We start from the raw sequence: 25168 nt of genomic DNA, 5'->3' as shown, positions 1-25168 counted from the left end.
GTCGTTCACGAGTACCAATTTTTTCTCAAATGTGAATTGTTTGCTGATCTGTCATCTCAATTCTCTCATTCAACAAGGAAAAATAAAAATGATTGTGGATGTTGGATAGTAATTAGTTAATTGTTTATTTAAATGATAGTGTAACACATAACCATCATTCAAGAAATAAATATAAATCGTAAACGTCAATTCCCTACAAATATCTTGTTTTCTCTATGAACTCCGAAGAGAAGGTCTTTTTGGTACTCTAAAATTGACAGTTCGTTTGCTGAGAGTTTATGAAGCAGAAGACCCCCATGATATTGATGATGATACTGTGGCCTACCAAAGGGAAACAATCGATTTTATGACTGTCACTATGAGTGACTGTGTTTATCCACTTCACTTTTATTTCGTCCTATAATATCGATAGAAGAAACTGTCAATCGATACTTCTCCTATAATAAAGTATCGATGCTGCCATCGATTGTTAGCCAACTCTAGCAAACACAAAATCGAGGAAATAATTTACAATATTTTGAAAATTAAGGAATATTAATCAGAATATTATGTCTGGACTTGTAAATTATAGTAGCGAGGAGGAACAGGATGATTATTCCTACACAAAAGCGGTAAATACTTGATAGTATATTAAAATTGTATTGTTTTGAAAACTTTTGTACGTAAAAAAACTAAAGAAATGGCCGTCCTTAGGACTAAAAATTTAGTATAGAGAAAAAATATAAAAATTTAGAAAAAAAAATGAAATTTGCAATATTAGCATAAATACCTACATAATAGTTCTGCATATGTAATGATATAAAAAAGAAAACAAATTATTTAAACTATGCTATTTATTAATTTAGTTTGTACTTTGAAATAACACCATATTTGCTGTTTCTGAATAGTTGCCAAATTCCTTTAGGGTGAACGTGATAGACAACAACGTGCATCTGGATCTGGTGGCGGCGGCGGTGGTGGTAGCTACGATAAGAAGCAACGACGTGATCGTTCCATGAGCTCTTCCAGTTCAAGCAATGGCAGCGAACGTGGAACACCACCTCCTCCCCCTTCTCGCAAAGAGAAAGACAAAAAAGAACGTTCCTTCAAGAGTGGCGCAAACAACATGAGCGGTAGCAGTGGCAGTCACTACAGCCGTCGTGATGATGAGGTAATTAAAAATTGAATTGTTTAAATTGAAATATAATTTTTTAGATTATAAAATATGTAGTGTCCATACCATATGTATGCGGAATTTTGCAGGCAGAATATAATTGTATGTTTTTGTTGTTGTCGCCAAATAGAGGGCTATGGGGTGCCTTTTTATCTGATATTGTCAATAGGGGTTGATTTCTTGTTGTAATTTTACAAAGGCTGAGAATTTTATGTCTAATGACATGCACTAAAAATTTAAAAAAAAAAGTTTTCCTTGTGTTGCTGAAATCTATGAGAATGTTCCCAACATACCAAAAATACAATACAGCTTGAGAATAATATTATGAAAATAGTTTATCATAAGAATTTTTCAACAATGCTTGAGAAACACTTTTTTGCACAAACTTTTCTCAAATCTGTCCTTTGTTGACAAATTTGTTTTGATTTTTTTTGTGAAAATTGTCAACAAAAAATTATTTTCTTTGGTTAAAATCAAAATCACGCGAATTTAGGACCCATTTCCGGACGAAACTCTAAGGTAATGATGAATAATAAATCTGGGAATCTGTAGTATAAATTATTTCAATCTCATTTCAGAATGGAGGCGTCAAAAAGTTGCAGGAATTCAACAGAAGTGAAGAATAAGTGGAGGAGATACAGAAGCTCAAATAAGGGGAAAGAAAGCATCTATGTATCAAGGCAACAGGATGCAGTGACAGCTGGGATGGCAATCAATGAATGAAATGTGTAAAATAATTAAAAAATGAATAAATAAATATATTTTACCATTGAAAAAATAAGCTTTATAAAATATTACTTTCGTAAGCTTATTCTGCAATTACAAGAATAAGCTTATGAATAAGGGTTCCTTTTCGATTATTCTATAATTGTTAAACAAACATTTCTCAATACATTCTCAAGATTTTCTCAAGCTTTAGGCTTATGTTTGTAAGCTTATTAAAATATTATTCTCAAGTCAATTTGGTATGTTGGGTTTCTGTTCTGTATGAATACAAACACAATTCCAAATGATTATCTCCTATATTTCCCAAAACTTAAACAAAAAACATACTTGGAACGGCGTTTTTCTCGCACAAAAACAGTCCCTAGAATATAATTTACCCAACATACCAAATTGACTAGAGAATAATATTTTAATAAGCTTACAAACATAAGCCTAAAGCTTGAGAAAATCTTGAGAATGTATTGAGAAATGTTTGTTTAACAATTATAGAATAATCGAAAAGGAACCCTTATTCATAAGCTTATTCTTGTAATTGCAGAATAAGCTTACGAAAGTAATATTTTATAAAGCTTATTTTTTCAATGGTAAAAAATATTTATTTATTCATTTTTTAATTATTTTACACATTTCATTCATTGATTGCCATCCCAGCTGTCACTGCATCCTGTTGCCTTGATACCTAGATGCTTTCTTTCCCCTTATTTGAGCTTCTGTATCTCCTCCACTTATTCTTCACTTCTGTTGAATTCCTGCAACTTTTTGACGCCACCATTCTGAAATGAGATTGAAATAATTTATACTACAGATTCCCAGATTTATTATTCATCATTACCTTAGAGTTTCGTCCGGAAATGGGTCCTAAATTCGCGTGATTTTGATTTTAACCAAAGAAAATAATTTTTTGTTGACAATTTTCACAAAAAAAAATCAAAACAAATTTGTCAACAAAGGACAGATTTGAGAAAAGTTTGTGCAAAAAAGTGTTTCTCAAGCATTGTTGAAAAATTCTTATGATAAACTATTTTCATAATATTATTCTCAAGCTGTATTGTATTTTTGGTATGTTGGGTAGTATTCTAAAATTGTTTCAAGCTTCTCTTTTTGTCTTAATTTTGTACCTATTATTTTAGATCAGTTCTTGAGAGGTGTTCGACTCGGGATTCTTATATATGTATCTTTCCTTACCCAATTTTAAAACAGCTATTTTATAGACCTCTATGCGTATCATCGCAACAATTCTGTGTCTGTTAGGATTGCAATTTTGTTAAATACTCCGATTGTCTTAAGAATGAGTTCATTGAAACTTATCTATTCGTATTTGTAAAATTTTTTAAGTTCCTCTCCGTTTTGTAATGTCCCACATATTAATAATAATAAAATACAGGGTGAGATAAAATAACTGCAACAAAGTCAAACGCCATAATTTTTATTTTTTTAAATTTTATTGATTGAAAGCAAAAAATGTCGGAAATGGCATCAAATTTTAGAATAAGTTTAGATTTGTTATAATTGGTCACCTTTGGCACGAATTATGGTCTTCAAACGGCCAATAAAACTTTCACACGCTGCCCGAATGTTGCTCTGCGGTATTTTGGCCCATTCCCGTCGAAGCGCTTGCTTGAGGTGATCGACACTTTGGTATCTTTTAGTGCCTACCGTGCTTTCCAAAATACTCCAGACACAATAGTCCAACGGATTGGTATCCGGAGATTTTGGTGGCCATTGTGCGCTGGAAATGAAGCGAGGAACCTTATTGTTTTAACCATTCTTGGATGGCGCGTGCTGAGTCCTGTTGGAATGTCCAAGTTCTGCGGCCAAAATGTTTGATTGCCCATGGCTTTAATACACCTTCCAGAATATTTTCGAGATAATATTCGGCATTTATTCTGATGCCACGGTCGATTAGTAAGAGCGGAGAGTGATCATCGGCTGTTATGGCGGCCCACACCATCACCATGGCCGGCGGTTGAATTTTGGTAGCCAACCGAAGGTCCACATTTTCAACTGACCTCTTTGGCAAGTAAACACGCTCATTCCAAATTCTCATCTTTTTAACAAATATGGACCGACAGCTTCTGATAGCTGCCTTTAAATACTTTAAAGAAAAACATAAATCTCAATTCGATTAAAAAGAGTCTCCTATTTATTGTTCAAAACTTTTTGAAAACCTAAAATTGCTTTATCAAAGCTTGGGTAGTTCTAGTAGTTCCTATGCAAGGGGTTAAAAAGTTAAAATTAAAAAAGGCGTGGCTCTTGCAGATTTGTTCATACATCATTCACGTATTTTGAGAAATCATAACTTTACTAAAATGTGGTAAAAATCTTTTCCCTGTTCAAAGTTAGTTAACCGCAATTTATATCAAGTTCCGAAGTGGTGGACTATGTCGAATCGCACTTGTTTGAATAGCTCACGGTAACCTTTTTGTAGCAACCTTTGTCTATAACTGATTCCCAAGTTCTTCTCGCCTGCATTACTTTTCGTACATAAACATCTTGACCTAATTGCTGAAAAGAATATCTGTCATCCGGATTACTTGTCTTGCATTTTGCTGGCTATTGATGAGCTTTGATTTTATTTTGTCTTAAATGGTTTGTCTAGGTATTTGATTTATATTTACAAAAAATACATATATTTATTATACTTTATTTAGTTTTACTCATTTATACATTATTAATTAAATATCCACTTTTGTTATTATTATCGAAAAAAAAACACAACCCATTTAAAAATCGAAAAGCTTTAAAAACCACAAAACTCAACTTAAACCAAAAACAAATAATTAAACCAAAACTCTGCTACGATTGATTGAGAAAACTACCAAATATAGAGGAGATGTTCGAACATTACTTCCTCCCAAATAGAATGTGTCTAGATTAAAAATTCGATTCCATTCTATTAAAAAAAAACAAAGTTGAGTACCAAGAAACATTTACCATAAGAACGGCAACAAAAAGTAGTAATAGCAGGCGCGCTAAATAACAACTGCCTGGTAAACTACCACTATCGACCCTCCCTCTCTCTTTGAATCACAATCACAAAGAAATACTGACTGTAGCTTCTAGGAGATTGAGTTTTGCCCCTTCCATAAAAAGGCTTTGTGATGAGCAGCTTCGAAACGTGAGTATGATCAATATTATAACAAGAAAAAAAAAACCTAAATGCAAATGCCCAAAATGTTTAAAATTCTTTTACAGGGTTTTAACAGTAAGAAGTATGATAATATACCATTCAATACTATCATTAATGTACAAAAATTCCAAAATCATTATTAAAAAAAAAAAATTGCAATTAATTTTAAATCATAGAGAGGTAAAAGGAGCATATCAAAATTCTTAAAAATGTTTTATTTTTTTTTTTTTAATTTAGAATTAATAGTTTTAAAAATGATATAGAATAGTTCTATGCTATATTCCGGGTCGTTAAATTAATACGTATAGTATCCTTTCACTAACATTTCTCTTACAGGATAAATATAAAACTGATAGACGTTCGGAAAAGTATAGTCGCGACTCATCTCGCGATCGTAAAGATAACAGAAAAGATTCGGCTAAATATGATCGAGATAATCGTGGCAATCGGGACATGAGGAATGACTATAAAAGCCACGATAATGGGCATTGGAATAATAAGAGGGTAAGTAAAAGCTATTTCAATTTTGTCAATTTTATTTTTTGTCAAAATCATTCTTTAAATTTCTACCTTTCTACAGAAGAAAAACAACCTAAGGATCTATAATAAAATTTAATGTTTTTCAGTACCCTGATAATAAGCGTCACAATAAGGACTACAAACGTGACAGCGGTAGTAAACGTAACGACAGTGAGGCAGACCATTATCGAGATGAAAAACGTTCACGTTACGATGACAGAAAAATGGGCCCATCATCCTCATCGTCCAATAATTATAATAAAGAACATTCTGGCAATTCATCTAAATCTCGATATGATGATCGCAAATCCTATGATCAACGAAGAGATGATAGACGGGATGAAAAAAGAATAAACGACGAAAGACGCAGTGATAACAATGGTACATATAATGACAAAAGAGGAACAGATTATCGTAAAACTAATGACTACCATGAGAAAAAGGAATATCGTAACAATGATGATCGCAATGGCAGCAGTGCACAACGTTCGTCTTCGTCGTATTATCAGGATAGATCATCTACCGGTTCATATCGGCCAAATAGCAAATATTCCTTAGATCGTCGTGAAGAAAATGAACGTAAGTATGAAGCATCCTTAGCATCAGGCCATACCACTGCAGATTCGCCCAACAAGAAAAATGAGCGCAATAGCTCACAAAGAGATTGTCCCAATGAACCAGTATCCAGCCGTCCAGATGAGTCCAAATCAACATTATCGCAATCCCAAACAGCTGGTGGTGGTGATATTGTTGAAAAGAAGGTTTTACCTTCGGCACGTAATTTTGAAGCCCTCCTGTCCCTGCCTCTCAGTGAAACAGCACCAAAACAACCAAATGTTGTCACAGTTCCTCCAATTGCAACAAAACCTGATGGTGAATCATCTTCAACAGCCCTAACGGTACAGTTACCTAGTTACTACAATCCCAAAGTAATCAATCCCAATAAATATGCCGAGCAAATTCAAAAACGTAAACTAATATGGGGAGCCAAAAAAACCGAAGATGCTGCATCGAAATGGGGTCATGCACAGTTCTCCCAGGATTCTGATGGTAAAGTGGCCTCCAAGTTTATGCGTCTCATGGGTATTAAAAATGCTCCCACAGAATCGAATCCACCCGAGGGTAACGAGAAAAAGGCCGATGCAACATCCTCCAACACTAATCCCGACTTCAAATCCCGCGAAGCAATGTTCTCAACAATGGAACAGCAATATGAAGTTGCTCGTCAAGTTACCCACACAATGCGTGGTGTTGGTCTAGGTTTTAGTTCCCAAACCAGACCTTATTAAGTCATGTAACAAAAAAATATCTATTTTTGTTTTGTCAAGAGGAAAATATATCAGATTACTCGTATATATTAATTTTTTAAAACTAAATACTATGTAAACACCAATCACAATAGTAACAAACGAAATCAACATTTTAACCATACATTGAAATTGCAAAGAAAATGTAGAGAAAATTCAACCAAATTTAGTGAATTAAATGCAACTAAAAAAGAAATAAAGTCAGAAATGTTATTGAAATTTTAATGAGTGAGTCCAGTGACACTTTATTGATTGTGTTATAGGTCATGTATTGAAGTTTTTGAATTATTGTGAATTAAGTTTTTTAAAATTCAAATCACAATTTTTGTCTACAGACAGAAAATTATGTTGTCAGTTGGGCTTACTGGCAGACATTATATAGGCCATGAATGTAGATTACTGTATCTAAAATTATTGCCATAAATAGCAAATACGAATTTACATTTAGCAATTTTACTGGCAAACTTCTTTTGTGCTTTTATAGAAAGGCATAAATATAAATGAAAGATGCAAGTTAGAGTCAGCCGGAAGACTAACGCCAAAAAATTCCGGCTTTTAACTATGAACAGAAAGGGGTTGCATGTTTTGCTGGCCGTATGTTTCCGCACCAAAGAATGCCATTTTATATTGAAAAGCATTCCAGTTTTCCATCTCTGATTTTGCTAATCAAGAAGAAATGATAACCCGACATTTACAGTGTTGTAAAACAAAGTATAAAAAACAAGTATAATAAAGTGCCCATAGCCCTCTGATGATGGTGATTATTGGTCTTAGTTTTAATTAGGTGGAAGCCAAATTTGATTTTTCATTCAATCCAGTAACGGAAGGAGTAGTAAAGGTATAGTTTCTTCCAGTATTTTTCTTCTTCTATAACATTGGTAAATGTTCTACGAAATGATAGCAGAACTGTTTTCCTCTTGTTTTAATGAGAGAGAAATGTAACTTGCGAGTAATAACAAAAAAAGTATTAAGTAAAAACAAAGAGAGGCTTGCTCCCGGTCTCAACTATTACGAAGAGAGCATTAATGTATGCCAATGAATAAAAAAGACACAAAATAAAGTAACGAAAACAAAACGTTTGTCCATCCGTTTGCTGTGTCTTTAAGTGTAGTAAAACGACTCTTTTAAAGCTGTAGCCCTCTGTCGTTGACAAGCCATACTATATTTGTTTATATCTCTATCTCCTCTTCGAGGGGGGTTGATTTTCTAGTTGTTAGTGTTAATGGTTAATGGGAGGGAAATTGAATTTTCTATCCACTCCAGTAAAGGAAAATAACAATAGCTGGCACAACATTTACCATCTGCTCTGCTCCTTTTTAAAAAAAAAAAAACAACATCTGCTCGTTGTGGCTCGTGCTCGTGAAGGCAAAACATTTGCTTTCATTCATTCCAGCACTCATTATGGATCATTGCCACCGTCTGCCAAAAACACCACGAAATAATGAAAAAACTATGAAATATTCTGAATATTATAAAAAATATGGTAAGCATCGGAATTTGGAGAAATTTTTAAGAATACATTCACCGGCGTCTAGCGAGGCAATATCATCAAACAGTAGCTGCGAAGCATTGGCATCAATGAAAAATTTACTGGGAGCAAATTGTTGTAAGAGCATGCCCAACATTCGCGATAAAGATGAAGTACAGTTTAGTGGCTCAGTCAAGGATATTCTTGTTGATATCAATATCGAATTGGAAGATGAATCGTTAAAGGTTGTTTGTAATTCTAATGAAAATCTTTATACTCCAAAAAAGCCAGCGAATGGCGCAGACATACAAGTTAAAACTCCTGATTCCATAGCCAAAACACATAGACGTCTGGAATGGGATTCGTTGGGTGATATTGGTTACAAAAAATCTATGTCGACAAGTAATATAAGCGTGTTGGAGCGATCTCTGCTCAAAGAATTCTTCAAAGAAAGCAGTGTGACATCAGAGCCCAGCAAGCTACATGAAGATGATAAGGTATTGGAAAATAATCTACAGTTGAAGGCACAAAATAAGCAATTGGAAAATGTAAAGAATAGTGCTATGGAACATGCCACACCTCCACTTGCTTGCAGCACTTTGGTTGAAGGTTTGTCGGCAAAAACAAATACACGTGGAGCAAGACCAAAGATGTTATCCAAGAGCACATCATCAACGTCATTACAAAAGAAATTTGAAAAATATGCCCAGACATCTATGCTGAAGTCTGCAGCTGGTACTAAATCTCAAGAAATTCAAGTTTCCATGTCATCATCAACATCTGTTATTGAGGGTACGGCAACACCTTCTAGTTTTGAGTACTACTCTTCGAGATCATCCAAGTCCAGATCATCTATATCATCATCTTCAGCAGCAGCCGCAGCTACATCAAGTAATTTTTCTAACACAAGTATACCACCAACAGCCCAACATCCATTCATCACCAGCATTACCGATCTTTTGAAGAAACGAAAGGCACTCAATGAAAAATCCATGCAAAAAAGTAACACCCAGCAAACCATAAATGAGCTTAAGTCCCGATTTCAAGCAGCTCTGGAGGAAAACAAAGAAAATCAATCGCATACCAATACCACAACCTCCACCACTAATTCATTTTCGTTGACACGACAAGCTCCGGAATTGGATTTGGGTATACAATTGATATGTTCTCTCATTGATGCTAAAAAGGTTAATGAAAAGCAGAAGAAAAAACTAATACGAGACATTGTTAGGCGTTTAACACGTTTGATGGACGAGCAAGGAGAGGAATCGGCATCTTTGGGTGTAAACCATCAAGGCCAAAATTCCACGTCTTCGGATAAATCAAATGTTTATGATGCAGTATATTCCCGCCGGGGTTCAAGTTCCACCAGGAGTAATAATACATTAGCCACGCAAGATCGTAGAGCATCACAAGATTTAGTTGGAGAAAGAGAATTGGGTCTTAAATTATTAGATGGCAATTATTCAAAACAAGGTGTTGCCCAATTGACTAGTAAATCGATTGAAGGTAAGTGTATTTTTGTTAAGTAAAATGGAATTCCCGTTTGGAATGGTAATGTAATATTTGTTTTAATTTATTTTTCAGCTCATGACAAGCCGAGTATTGCAATAAACACAAATCATCGTCGAATATCTCAAGATAGAGCTCAAAAAATGGTGGAAGGCATTAAATCATTAAATGGAAATGATTTACAGAAGACTTTATCACAAGGTAGATAGGGGGTTTAATAAAGAATTAGAATAAAAATTTAAACGAGGCATATAAATGTATTGTTTTAGGTCATGATAGACCGCCCCGTGATGGCAAAGCAACTCAGTTCCCTACGGAAAGCATTAAAAGGAGAACACTTTGTGACAGAGGACAACAAACTAATTCTTTGGATTTGAAACCTTCGTCTTCGTCATCTCCAACCATTGTGTCCACAAACACACATCACAAACAAGTGCCAATTCTAGAACCCCAAGCAATGAAAAATAGCAATAATGTGCAAAATGAACTAATTAACGAACAAATGGAAAGGGCAAAGAAAAATGACTCTGAACAACTAATATTGAATATTAAAACAACACGCTCAACACAAACCAGTAATTCGCCAAGCAGTACAATGTCGAAAAAATTGCAAAAGGCCAGCACGGCAAGAACCACTTCAGCATCGGGAAACGCGACAACGTCCACGTCGTCCAGATCATCAAATGATTTGCCCACACAAAAGACAGTGCGAAAAAATCCCACAAACTACGACACAGATGGAGACCAAGCAACTATGCGCGAATGGTTGAATCCCTTGACACAATCAGAAATTGAATATGAAGAAAAGAAACGAGAAGAAGAAAACAAAAAGAAGGCAGCCCAAAGGGAGGCCCTTAAACGGGAAAAAAGCTCTAAGAAAACTAAGCAACATAGCTGTGGCCGAGAAAAACAATTAAATTGGATTGAAAGTGAAATACATCGTCTGGAGTGTTTGAAACATTTGCTACTTAAAGACCAAGATCATACCAATACCTCGTCTAATTTATGTTCGTCAGATCAAAGCCATGTTTTGCCAATTAAAGAAACTTTTAACTTAACACAATCCGATAAACTCTATGATTCGGTCTATTCCGATAAATCATCGGTTCTAAGTGAGTCAGCCGAACGTTTGGTTAAAGAAATTCAAGTCATTCTGGAAGAGTCCAGTGAGGAAGGTACACCATTCAATGATAGTTCTAAACAGAATGGCGAACAACAGGAAATTGAGAAGTCAATAAATGTGGAAAAATCTGAACATGTAATTAATAGCAATCCCATACAACGACAAAAAATTGATACACCTCCTGGTGGCACAGATCACAGTGAGGAAACTGGAAGTTTACGTGACATGGTTAAGCAACGAAAACAAGAGTTCATGGCATCATATAAAACGAAAAAACAAAACCATTATGATATTTTAAAACAACAACAAAAAGTGGAGGCACGATTTAAATATTTCCCCATTGGAAAGGAAACGCAGGGTTATTATTCTGTTCCACATACCATGAATCGGAGATTTTCTCCCACCGAATATGCATATCCTCAGAGTAATTTACCTCCCACTCCAAAGGATAGGGAGATAGGCAATTCATCATCATCTTCGTCACATGTTATTTACAGTACAACTGCGGCCACAGCTGCGGGCCTAAAACCATCATTTCCAAAAAGGCAAGAACTGGCGAAACCCTCAACCTCGGATTCCAGAATTGCTGTTACCACAACTTCAGCTTCATCACCCTCAATTTTTTGTATGTCGTCCGATTGCTCCGTACCAATGGGTTCGAAAAATATCTCATCAACACCCACAACAACACATCACTATGATGATGTTGCAGCTGCTGTGGCTGGTGTGGCGGTACAAACCTCAGATTCTTGTCATGCACATAAACTACAACCATATATAAGCCACTGTCCTCCTCGGCCTGGGACCACATTTCAAACATCCATTGCCAAAGCGGCTGCAATACAAGTCAAACCCAAAGGCATTGCATATGTCATTGAATTCGACGATTCCAAAGAGTCCAATAACAATGTCTTGAAAAATACCCAATCGGCTGGTACATTTACCACCAACAATCTTACAAGTTTGGAGAAAGAAGGACCACCGCAACTAACCTTACAAGAGCATTTGAAACGAGCAAAACCCAACTTTTTGAAACACACTAAAGAACGTAAAGCCATACTGAATGAATTGCAGACCATGCGTCAGGAACGCGATCGTCAATTGAGGGAAATTGTGGATAATACAAGTTTTAATTCACTGGAACGTCGTCTAAAATATCTACCACCGCCACCAATGCGTAAGTGTAACATGTCTCAAGTATACAAATAAAATATTTTAATTTTTATTTATTTGCAGAAAAACTCCGTATTCTAAAGACAAAGGAGATGAAAGCCTTGACCAATAAACGTGTTGCCTCTCTTCCCGAAGTTGTTGCCCGCAAACAACAGGAATTAGAAGAGAAACGACGTCGTGGCAATCGCATATTACGTGATGTCTTTAATTTGGTAAGTAATACTAATGCCAACAAGCCAATGTTCCCACAGCAAGCTGGGCGAAATTTATTTTCGAAAATATTTTTCTAAGCAACTTTTAACAATGAAACCCATTTCTCTTTTTTAATTTCAGCGTCTACAAAAGCGTGTACGCAGTGGAAAACTATCACTAAATCATAGCAAAGTTGTTATTTAGAAAAAAAAAAGACAATTCAATATTATAGAAAAAATATTGAGGCATGTCTCCGCTTGCATTACAAAACAAAGTATTTTTTGTTAAAAAAAAACATATATTTTTTAAAATTACAAAAACCTATAAATCTTGTTGAATACGTTATGTTTTAGATAATAATTTTTGGTGAAAACAAAACCGAATTTGTTTTAGTAAAACGTTGAAATTTTTTTGAATAAAAGAAAAACTATTTTTAATAAAAAGAAATGAGAGAAATGTGTTTTTTTATATATGACAATATTTCCAGCAACAATTATATCGGACCATGATTCAAAATAATGGATTTTAAAATCTTTTGCAATGACTTGCATTCTATTATGGTTTTGTGTAATCTGCGGTAGATTGACGCAAAGAAATTATAGGTTCAAGGACCATGAACTACATCCATAATGTTATCGGCAACATTTATGATGCTTTAGAATTCAATAAATGGCAATTCTACCTTCAGCCATATGGTTAGAGAGTGTATATAGGGTGAGATGAAAAAACTGCAACCAACTTCAGACTGCTGTCATTTCAAAGCCACTCGTCCGACAGCTGTCAAATTATTGCAGTGACAGCTCATTATATTGTTAACAAGCGTACAAAAGCATTTTGTTGAGAATCTTCCGGAAAAAAGTTATTAGTGATAAAATTCCAGCGTGATAGTGTGATTTCTTTAAATTTGGGTGGCCGTGATACTGGCACCGTAGCCCGACATCAAGGAAGTGGACGGAAGAAAACAGCAACGTAAGCAGAAATGGTTCAAAAATTAAAGAAGCGACTTGAACGAAACGCGCGTCGCAATGGTCGAAAATGGGTCGTGAGCTGAACATATCATTATGAAAAATGAGCTCGGGGTAAAGCCATTCAAATTCCAAAAAGTGCAACGGAAAGAAAATAGACTCAAAAGAGCTAAAGAGTTGCTTCGCTTCGCGAGCAACATTCGGGCATCGAGCGACGGCTTCATTGGCCGTTTGAAGGCCATAATTCGTGCCAAAGGTGATCAATTCGAACAAATCTAAACTTATTCTAAAATTTGATGGTATTTCATGCCCTTTTTTTCATTCAATAAAAGTAAAAAAAAAATGTAAAAATTATGGCCTTTGACTTCTTTGTCGTTTTTTTATCTCACACTGTAATGGGAAATTTCCACTTTTTGTGGGTTTTTCAAAAAGTTCTGTCACAAAAATACAAACTTTCTTGTATTACTCCCGAACGAATCCATCGTTCATTCAAGTGAGGAATCTTAAATTTACTACCGTTTCCACAGCTACCCGAAATGCTATCATATTTTTACCTCAATTGTTTCTTTTTTTATATAATAAATACATTTTTCCTGGTTTTGTTAAATATTTATTATTTATTTATATTCCTTTATGTTATAAGTTATATTTAATTGCTCATTGACTTGACTTTGTGTTGACTTATTTGGTTTATAATAATATATATTTTTTAATAATTTGTATAATTTATTTTGAAACGTATGTATAATTTAATAGGTTGTCCATAACAATTTTCTCACAAGAAATTGTTTTTTCCAATTTTAGCTTTTTCCCCAATCATTTTATTAGCATCATATATTAATTAATAATAACAATTACATTATATTTTTTTTGTTAATAATAAATTATTCGATTTTTCAACAATGCTATACAATTCCAATATAGTAGGGTGATTTAGTGTTCAGAAGGGAATTGTTAAGAGCTATAGTCATGTCATGTGGGGTTGAAGAATGGCCACACCAAAGCTGTTCGTTGAAATTTTGTAGTACATAAATTAAATGTTCTTTTTAAAAAAAATCGTTTTGAATTTTTAAAAGACTCAGAACATGGATGGGGTTGAAGCTTTTTTTACTATAGCATATATAATTAATGGCATTTACTGCATCGCCTCAGCAATTCTCTAGATATTTTTTCTTTTAAATTTAAAGGAGACTCCAATTCGTTTTTTTAACGATGAACTCCATCCATGGACTAATCTTATTTTTATAAGAAATTCTTCTTAAAAAATACAAAATCTCATTCTCTGCAATCAAAAAATGTTAATTTTCATTTGCCGAATTTTGAACAATATTTTTTTTAGATAAGAAAACCAAAAATAAATTTGTTTTGGTTACGATTTTTTGTTTTTATTTCGATCAAAATGTTTGTTTTGTTTTTGGAATGTTGTATTTAACTAAAAATACTTACAGATTATCTATAATTCTCAACAACACTTTTTATCTAACGACAAATCTATATGTATATGTAGGAGAGTTAGAGGAGAAAAAATAACAGAGATTGGGATACTTTAGGGAGAGATCTATTTGTTGGTATTCGGAAAAGTCTAACATATTTGCGGGGGACACAGAGAATAACATGATTTGTTTAAGCATAGCTAGCCATGGTTTTAAGTATTTAGCAACTATTAATACGAATTAACACAACAGAGATCACAAAGGGTTTCAATTTGAATATGTTGACCTGATTTTTACAATATTCTTGTTCATAGCTATAGCCTTTTGTAATTGTTTTGTAATAAATTTGTTTTCTCCGGTGTATTACTGTTGTAATTAATACATGTTATGTTTATCTTGAAAGTTCTGGAGCTGTATTATAGTCTTTTACTATAAGTTTGTGTTTTTTTTTTTTTTAATAGATTTCAATATATTAACTGTTTCAATTTTGTAGCTTATTAAGTAGGGATTTCTTTTTGTATTTATGTTTGTCTTCTTTGTCTTTTAGAAAACATCGTTGAGCTCCACCACTGACATGTTAAAACTTGTACGTTGTAGTTAGTGTCGCGCCATTTCCAAACCACCTTCTTCTTCCATTTTTGAGAGGAATTTAATGGCCCTATGCTGTGGCTCAGTTTGCCTTATCATATCGATGAGAGCCAAAAGTTTCTTAATGCCAATGAAAACTCTGCAAACATAATAAGCAATTTGAATATCCATATTTTAAGAGTTGTTTTGTGTTACTTACCGCTTGCCGCTCATTTTCTTGCCAATAGCTTGGAGTTCGCCCTTGCTAAATAGATCACAATCTTCTAAAACGGCAATAACTTGCTCGGGAAGTGATATATTAGGTACATGTAACACGGATGTAAATGCAGTCAACATTTCCATTTCTTCCAAAACTTCACTGGAATTAGAATGTAAAAAAAGAGGTAGTAACAAGAAAAAAATAATATTATAAAATGTTTAAATAAAATAGACCTAGTTTTATAAAACATAAACGATCTATCAATGCAGCCCCAAAATCTCGGGATACCAATCCGTTGGACTATTGTGTCTGGAGTATTTTGTAAAGTAAACAGCAAGGCACTAAAAAATACCAAAGTGTCGATCACCTCAAGCAAGCGCTTCGCCGGGAATGGGCCAAAATACCGCAGAGTAACATTCGGGCAGCATGTGACGGTTTCATTGGCCGTTTGAAGGCCATAATTTGTGCCAAAGGTGACCAATTCGAACAAATCTAAACTTATTCTAAAATTTCATGCTATTTCCGACATTTTTTGCTTTCATTCAATAAAATATAGAAAAATGTAAAAATGATGGCGTTTGACTTTGTTGCAGTTTTTTATCTCATCATCTCATCTCATCATCATTTATATCACCCTGTAAAAATTGGAAATTGTGACCCTTTGTGGGTGAGGTACCAGAAGGGGATGGCAAATATATATCTTCTTCACAAAAGATCTTGCGTTAGTAAAAATATTTAGATATGTGTAATTTCAAGGAATACAGATGCTTATTTCGGATTTTATTATCGTTATGATTATTCAAAACTTCGACCCTTTTGTGGGTGAGGTACCAGAAGGAGTGGACCGATATATTTCATCTTCACATCAGACCTTAGGTTAAAACAAATATTGTGATGTGTGTTAATTTGAAGACAATCGGACACTTACATCACATTTTATAAGAGTAATAATTATTAAAAATGTTGACCCTTTGTGGGTCAGGTACTTGATGGAGTGGACTGATGTTGTCCATTTTCGCACCTGACCTAGTACTGATGCATATATTATGATATGCAAAGTTGGAGCAAATCGGATTATGATTTCTCTTTCTGTGCAGTTAATTATTTTCTTTGAAAATTTCGACATTTTGTGGGGGAGGTACCAGAAGGAACCCAAGGTGCCCAACTCCGAACTCGCTCTAAGTTTCACCATAATATTACGATGTTCCAAGTTTCGGATACTTCCTTCGAGAGTTGTCGTGCGTACCAGCCAGACAGATGGACGGACGGATATAGCTAGATCGACTCCAAATGTCCTGAAACGGTTTTGGTTCAAAGAGATCTAGGGTCTTAAACCGATATTTCGATGAGGCACGCTTTGCCCGCATCAAATGATATATATCCTCTGTAGCCATATGGCTGAGGGTATAAAAAAGATTACATCAATGCAGTGCCGGATGGAATACGGAGTAAATTTTCGAAAATTATTATGTGATTCTAAAAATACTTCGAGGATTGTGTTGAATACAATGCTGGACATCACATTATTGAAATATTTACTTTACTATTAAACTTGGCTTCTTCCAAAATGGAAGAGGTTTCCAAGATCGTCATATAGGTTGGGCCTGCTAGCTTTTCTAGTTATTTTGAAATCTAGATCTAAAAATTAAGCTACTGTATATTTAGAAGCTGACAAAAAGTCATTATCACGTATGGTACTGGACAAATTGGAATATGAGAATAAAGACAATCCGTACGTTTACTATTTCAGTTTTCGATGTTACACGAAAATAAGCACAGACATTTTGGTGCCCATAGTATTTCGTTCTCATCTAACAGGGACCCAAAAATACTTAGACCTCTCCAAAAATGTTGTACTCCTATTCACTTACCGTCTGCTGGAGGTAACCAAAATCAAAAGTTTACGACCTTTTGGTGGTTGTTTCTTGAGTAACACTAACAGAGCTTGTAGAGTTAAATTGGAATAGCGTGGTCCAATGGGACCATAGTCCAACAAACGTTCAACATTATCCACAACAATACAGCTCAACATTGAACGATAGGCATCATCGAAGATCTAAAGCAAAAAGAATCAAATTAAAAGTAAATTTTTATGAACTTGTCATATTTTCCATACCTTACGAATATGTAGACATTTGGCCGATTCGGTGTAGCCCACCATATCCTCCGGTGAGCAAACTTTGACAAATGGGAAATCTGACATTTGTGCCAGTTTAGCTGCCAAAGCAGTTTTACCCGCATTTGGAGGACCCTCAATGAGAACCGATACCAAACCAGAACTTTCAGTGGCTCTAGCCTGTTGAACATACAACATACCATCTTCCAAGATGTGGGATACTGGTTGACCCCAATTGATAATGCCGCGAACTAACATTGTTTCCAATACCTCCTGGGCTGTACCAAATGCTGGCTTGATATCATTTTCCAAGGCATGGAAGAAATCAGCCCGAGTAACTTTCAACTTTTCCATAGCTTCCGGATCAACAGTTACTTTGGCATCGGCCTTGATAAGACGATTCATGGCCGTAGATTGGGCGGCACGCACCAAACCTTCCAATTCGGCACCACTGAAATTCTTAGTGGCCGCAGCCAGTTCTTTGCAATCTACATCGGGTGCAATTTTATTGAAATCACGCATACGTTTGGTGTGAATACTCAAAATTTGACAACGACCCTGTTCATTGGGTAAGCTGATTTCCATTTGAACTTCCAAACGACCGGGACGTAGCAAAGCTTCATCAATCATATCGCGACGATTGGTCATACCAATGACAAGAATGTTGTTTAATTGTTCGACACCATCGATTTTGGCCAACAACTGATTTACCACAGTATCGTGGACACCACTGTTGCCAGCCACGGAGCCTCTCTGTTTGCAAATGGCATCGATTTCGTCGAAAATGATTATGTGTAGACCACTGTTGGGACCCAGCTGCAAAATAATATTTGAAAACAAAATATTATAAAAATGCTTATTTTCAGCAGATTCTGAATTAATTTTATGCCAAATTATAGACCTCGACAGATTATACGATTTGTTTGACCGTAACGAAATCTGGGGATTCTACTGCATTTATATTTTTATTCCAAAACTTACCCTCTTTTCCTCTTCTTCGGCCTCGGCAAACAAACGACGAATATTGGCCTCGGATTCACCCACATATTTATCCAAAATCTGAGGACCATTGACAATCTTGGGTTCTCGTGCATTTAACATTTTACCAATTTGCCGAGCCATCAAAGTTTTACCAGTACCAGGAGGACCATAGAGTAGAATACCCTTGACGTGCTTGCAGCCCAATTGTTCAATAATTTCTGGTGGAATGACACGCGATGCAAATGCTCGACGGAATATAGCATTAAATTCCTTATCCAAACCACCAATTCCCATTTTACCGAAATCCCAATCAGGATTGATAATCGATTGGCGAACAATTTTACCCTTCGATTTGCCTTGCAGATTCAATGCCGAATTTTCAGCTTTCTCAAATTGTACAATCGTATTGCCAGTTATACGTCCAAAACGTACCGAACGTGTGGTTGTCTCCTTGCCTTCGCCCAAAGCTTTTGGATCGATTGCTAAAATGAAAAAAGAGATGGTGAGCCAAAGATATGGGAGGTGGCATATGGGGTGTTCTTACCCTCAAGTGTTTTTACAGCCAAGCCCAAAAGTTTCTTATCCTGGAAACTGAATACAAGTGTTTGGCCAACAGTTAGGGCCAAGCCACCAAATTGCATTAGGAAATCCTTGGCCATTAAATCAGAATCATAGGGCTCTTGGGAAGTTCTGGAAATGATACAATGTAAGAAATCAGAAATAAATGTACAGAAATAGAAGGAAAAGAATTGGTTACAATATATATGAGGAATATTCAATATCTTTTATAGAGTTTTTGGAAAAGCCAAGGAAATGAAACGATGAAAATCGTCATAAAATAGTTCGTAGATAGTTCTAGGGAAACCATAAGGATTTTTAGAAAGTAATTTAAGATGATAGGATATTAATGGAAACCTTTACTTACAAATGTGAGATTTTAGAGTTCTAGAAAAGGGTCAGAAAAAAGTATAATGTTTATAACAATAAACACAAAAGTTATAGATTAATTTTCAAAATAACAAGCTATTTAAGGATATCATTAGAATATCCTATTGGATTTTAACTTCGATGCTATATACAGGGCTATGTCGTAATAGATAAGTGCGCTTAATCTTTTATTAAAAGGGCCATCCATTTTGAAACTCTTAAATAAATTCTAAGCATTGTGTTGTCTTTCAATTTGTAATATTTTCTGGATGGCTGTCACGATAACTTGCTTAGTCAATCAGTCATGATTTGTGTATACGACACATCATATAAATAATTTAATGTAGGCTTATGCCATTATTTCAAAAATTGGATAACAATTTCAACAGCATTTTAAAATTAGAATTAGTCATCAAGAGACGTATCCCCCGACCTCCTTTTTTGAGTAATAGAACTGCACCAAAAAAATGTTAATGCAACAAAAACTAAATTATGTCGCATTAGGATGACCTTATTAAGATATGATGTAAACGATATAATAACTTACGTTTTCTTTTGCAAGAAATCTGTCTCAAATGAGACCAAGGTAATAACATCGGAATGGGCATCAAAACGATATGGACGAACTTCAATATCTTGATTAATAGAAAGTGTAGCCCATTTGCGTTGAACCAACGAGAAACCAATGTGGCCGCGTGGCACTTCAGCAGTGCGTTCCAAGGCAAAAATATAATGTTGACCCGGTCCGGGTGATATGTCTGCATACCTACATAAAAAGAAAACGAAGAAAAATCAATAGCATCCCTCCGCAAAAACTAAAAACGCAAGAACAAAAACAAAACAACAACACCTACTTAACATCTTCCGGAAAATCGTTAACATTGACGATGGCCTTGTTGGTCAGAGACAACTCGTCCGTGGGACATTTGTTGCTTTCATGCGCTGCAATGGATAAACCAATTAAATTGTTAGGAAACATTTTAAGCCTTCACATTGGGTATATCAAAGATAACATTTTTGCTTACATAGGACATTTTGTTTAAGAGATTTTAGCACAATAACCAACCAGTACCAGCAGCGCAAGAGTGACTCAATGAATGTAATGTATCGATGAAATAAACAAAAATAACAAACAGCTGATTGCACTTAATACACTCCCCTCTCTTTTTTCTCTGTTAGGTACACGTCGTAAATAGCTTGCTCTCTGTTTACTATATTTTCAGTGGTTGTTTTCCTTTTCCTCCTTTTCCTTATAGGGGGTGGTGGTGGTGATGTTCTTTACAGCCTTCCTTTTTTCCACTGAGGGTGGTGGTGGTGGTGGGGAGCCTAAAAGAAAATTTATCGATCCAATGAAAAAAAGAATAATTTTCCAAATCAATTTCTCTTTTCCTATGTGGTATATAATTTTCTAATGGAATTTATGACCAGTTTCATATTTTTAAATGATTTAATGAAAGAAAATAAATGCCCTAGTATATAAGGTAAGTTTTTAAAAAATAACTTACCTTAATATTATAGTTTTCTGGAAGATTTTGTGATTTTCACTCTGGAAATTATAGTATTTTTTATTGAGAAAAAATTGTTAACGACCAAGAGCTATACGGTTACTTTTATCTTTGAATGACAGAAGCTGAATGATGTTTTCTTGGGGTTTCAGTGGAGCTAGCAATTTTTTTTATCGATAACAACAGTTTTGATAACGATATCTGAGTTCATAGTAGCCGTTAGCTGCACTGGCGCCGTAGGAGATAGCCACTAATAAATGGTAATTTTGGCATCTTCTATTCACTGAAAATGGTTGACGTAAATTTAATAGTACAGTACATAAAAACTTAAAATCCCATAGACAACACTTTTTAACCATATTTTACTTTGAATCCAAACCACGATAATTGAATTTTAAGGAATAATACTTCTCTACTTCTATTCAAAGAAAACAAAGTGAAAAATACTATTTCTATCAAATGTTATGATGATTTTTTTTTATTATTCAGCGACAAAAATGTGTACAGTATAATTTGAGGTGTACAGTACAAATTATTTATGCTTACCTATCTAACGGCCATTTTTAAAAGAAACAGCGAATAGTATCTACCGAGTTAATAATTGAGGGGACTTCAAATTATATTTGGGAAATTATACAGCAAGCAGAATTTTTTCAGGGCACAAAATATTACTGATAAAGGAAAACTATGAACATATAACAATCCTTGTTGCTAATATATCTAACATGTAGGAGTTTTTCGGCATTACGAAATATGATTTTTTTGAATCAATTTACATTTGTATGGTCATAGAATAATAAGCCCTGAGATTCAAACAAACTATTGTGTCGCAAATTTTGCGAAAATGGACAAAGATTTCCCTCAAAGACAGCATACAGGTTAAAGTAAAAAACTGCAATAAAGTCAAAGGCCATATGTTTTACTTTTTATTTTAAATTTTATTGAATGAAAACAAAAAATGTCGGAAATAACCTCAAATTTTAGAATGAGTTTAAATTTGTTCGAATTGGTCACAATTGGCACGAACTCTGACCTTCAAATGGCCAATGAAACGTCACACGCTGTCCGAATGTTGCTCTGCGGTATTTTGGTCCATTACTGGCGAAGCGCTTGCTTGAGGCGATCGACACTTTGGTATTTTTTAGTGCCAACATTGCTTTCCAAAATACTCCAGACACAATAGTCCAACGGATTGGTATCCGGATATTTTGGTGGCCATTGCGCGCTGGAAATGAAGTGAGGAACCTCATTTTGTAACCATTCTTGGGTGGCGCTGAGTACGAAGGTGCGGATTCCTGTTGGAATGTCCAAGGTTTGCGGCCAAAATGTTTGCGCGCCCTAGGCTTTAATACACCATCCAGAATATTTCGCGATAATATTCGGCATTTATTCTGATGCCACGCTCGATTAATACGAGCGGAGAGCGACCATCGGCTTTATACTATTACATTAGAAACGAAGGCTAAAATGAATATATATGAGAAAACGCGAACCTATAAAACAATTTTCTATCACAGTAGATAGAGCCGAATTTGAAGATATTCCACTGGGAAATGAGGCTAAAATCATTAAAATACCTAATCTGGGGTGGAATATTACATGGGGCTGTATGAAAACGTTGATCGATATGGCTCATTTTCGAACTTGACCTGCCAGCAGACAAAAAACAACTCTATGCAAAAGCTGAGCTTTATATAACAAGCCGTTCTGACTCTAGCATGAATAAGACAGGCAGACAGACGGACGTACATGGCCAAATCGACCTACTTACTTGGGTCTAGCCACAAAATTGTGGTATCGCATATTAAGAGTGGAAAGAAAATAAAAATTGTGTATTTTTCATATGAACAACGAAATTCAATAAAAATGTTAAGATAATCCTAATTGTTTCTAATACGCCCTAATAAATTAAAACACCTCATATCATCATTTTATTTACTTCATTGGGTTTTTTTATTGATATTTTCAATTAATACAAGTTTTTCTTTTGTGAAGTTTTTTTGTTTGTAATATTGTTATTCAATTGTTTATTTCGTTTGATCTTTTTTTAAATTTTACTTTTGATACGTTTTGGTTTTCGTTTTTCTCTATATTCCAATGGTATTTGAAATTACCATTTTTGTTTTAAGTTTTTCTGTTTTTGGAAAATATGTGAGTATGAATTCTTTAATGTATTTAAAACATATATAATTGTTTATTAAATATATATTTTAATTTCCTGTTTACCATGTATAATCCGTGGTCGTATATATATATTTTATTTGTGGTTTTGAGTAACATTTAAAAACTTTTCTTTGTTTCATGATTCTCCGCGTGTGTGTGTATGCTTTTTGTTTTTTTTTACTATTTTACGAGTAATTTATTAATTATAAGATTATTATTATTAATAATCAAAAACACCATTGTACGGTGTTCAAGTTTTGTAATAAATTCGATAAAATGTTTTTGTTGTAGTTTTTTCTTTCGCTTAATGATAATACATTTTTGCAAATTATTGCGCCTCTACTTCCGTATGTGTGTTTTAAATTGGTGTAGCTTTAATTTAAGAAAGAAAAAGAAAAAAAGAAAAACTTCGTTTTACCTTAGTAAAGTTGATTTATAGTTCTGAACTTCTCCTTGTTGCCTAGTTTTTCATATCATTTATTAATAGTTTGCACTCCAAGTACCCCTTTTGAAATAACTTGATGGCGTTTGCTGTTCCTTTGTTTATTCGAATGTTTTTGGTACCAGAAGAAGAGTTGTTTATTTTCGCTCTATTATCATCCATATTTAAACGTACCATTCCATCGTCTAAAATTCGATGTAATCATATGCTTTAAAACTGATCATAATTTTGTGTAAAAGCAAAGTCTTTAGCTTAGAGAAAACCTGTTTTACATATCGTGTAAATATTCAGAATTAAAATTTAAAGCTTTTAAGCGAAATGGGAATTTATAAAAGAATCTAACCCAAGAAAATATCATCCACTAGGAATCATTCTTATGGTATACGAAGGACTTCTCCAGTGCTAAGAACTTTGCTATGTTTTTTCTGTCAAATTATTCCGATTTTAATTCTCAATAAAACCTACACTATTTAATATGCTTCAATAAAATTACTATATGATGATGTTACGAGGGTTGCTATTTTTAATTCGGCATCTGGGAATACAAAAAGTTATAGCTAATGACTACAATGCTTTTTATCTCTCTTTTTTAAGTAGGATAATCGAGTTTAGAATGTGATAATGTTCCTAGCCTAGACTCCAACCTCCTATGTGGTCATTTGTGTCACAGGAAATAGAATCCATTATGAACTTCAAACTGAGTCTAAATTCATCAAAATACCGATTATGGGAAGGTACAATTATATGAGGGCTATACCAATGCGTGGCCCTGTATAGACCAATTTTCTGCCATATTGTTACCGACTAGTTGAAAGCCTAGAACCCATGTCGCACTGGGTCGTAGAATCCACTGTCATGGTTACTCTTGTGGTTCATTGTAATAAATACTTGCGTATGTACATGTTTGTATATGTACCCGGGGCATAGTAATATAGTGGCCAATAAAATGACTGACGAACTAGTTTGAGGTGGTTCCCAGTAAATTTATGGCACAGTTAAGCCCCCTTTAAGCTATTAGATAAGCAGCTTCAAAAAGGGTCTCATCGAAGAAGTTGCCAGAAGATAACACTTGAAACCGGTAGCAAGGTATCTAGGGCCACCTAGTCGGTAATCTAGTATGCCTGATCTAAGAATCGTGATGGGCATATTGACTAGCATCTATCTTAAGACTGTATAAAGGTTGTCCTGATTAGTACAGACTATGTGAGGGAGAAGGGGTAGAGACGATTGAACATTTTTATGAATCACCAGTGCCACAAGTCCACGAAGCAAGCAACTTTGATTTCAGATATCAAACCCTTGCTTTGGAGTTTCTTGTAAAAATAAGTCCCAAGACCCCTAGATGGTAGCAAGGACCGAAATCCACGAGAAATTTTTATTTATACATGTTCCCTAAATAGCAGCCCTCATAATTTTTGAGATAATGAATAAATCATGTGGTATATATAAAATGTAATAATCTAACACCATATACCTATCGAATATAAAGAACGTCCTTTAAAAACAAATGATTTGATGAGTACAGACAAGATGTTTATTACAATTG

General features: G+C 34.6%; 3 protein-coding genes across 4 annotated transcripts; 2 read left to right on the top strand and 1 right to left on the bottom strand.

Annotated features, from left to right (window-relative positions):
* Window positions 1-451: 451 nt before the first annotated feature.
* LOC101901302 (arginine/serine-rich coiled-coil protein 2) lies at window positions 452-7054 on the top strand. Of its 2 annotated transcripts, none has more exons than XM_005180869.4 (4): window positions 452-611; window positions 905-1150; window positions 5346-5513; window positions 5636-7054. In XM_005180869.4, the coding sequence occupies exons 1-4, from the start codon at window positions 549-551 to the stop codon at window positions 6815-6817; spliced, it is 1659 nt and encodes a 552-aa protein (XP_005180926.2). In that variant the 5' UTR covers window positions 452-548; the 3' UTR covers window positions 6818-7054. The 2 variants fall into 2 exon arrangements, with proteins under 2 accessions (XP_005180926.2, XP_011291413.2); XM_011293111.3 differs by having other exon boundaries at window positions 457-611; window positions 888-1150.
* A 910-nt stretch (window positions 7055-7964) lies between these two features.
* Window positions 7965-12750, top strand: LOC101901462 (centrosome-associated protein Alms1a-like). The gene is made up of 5 exons (XM_005180870.4): window positions 7965-9812; window positions 9891-10016; window positions 10085-12115; window positions 12175-12323; window positions 12445-12750. Exons 1-5 carry the CDS (start codon window positions 8237-8239, stop codon window positions 12505-12507), a joined length of 3945 nt encoding a protein of 1314 aa, XP_005180927.3. The 5' UTR covers window positions 7965-8236; the 3' UTR covers window positions 12508-12750.
* Window positions 12751-14804: 2054 nt separating this feature from the next.
* On the bottom strand, window positions 14805-24524 carry LOC101899739 (vesicle-fusing ATPase 1). Its single transcript, XM_059121752.1, has 10 exons — window positions 24515-24524; window positions 20538-20657; window positions 20367-20454; window positions 20060-20278; window positions 19130-19275; window positions 18586-19067; window positions 17605-18420; window positions 17360-17544; window positions 15489-15647; window positions 14805-15428 (listed from the first exon to the last, which is right to left on the bottom strand). Exons 1-10 carry the CDS (start codon window positions 24522-24524, stop codon window positions 15299-15301), a joined length of 2355 nt encoding a protein of 784 aa, XP_058977735.1. The 3' UTR covers window positions 14805-15298.
* Window positions 24525-25168: the final 644 nt, after the last annotated feature.

This window comes from Musca domestica, unplaced genomic scaffold, assembly GCF_030504385.1.
Source record: "Musca domestica strain aabys unplaced genomic scaffold, Musca_domestica.polishedcontigs.V.1.1 2, whole genome shotgun sequence".
In the NCBI taxonomy this organism is placed as follows: Eukaryota; Metazoa; Arthropoda; class Insecta; order Diptera; family Muscidae; genus Musca; species Musca domestica.
The sequence above is the reverse complement of the archived record's forward strand: the minus strand, read 5'-3'. Positions and strand labels throughout refer to the sequence as shown.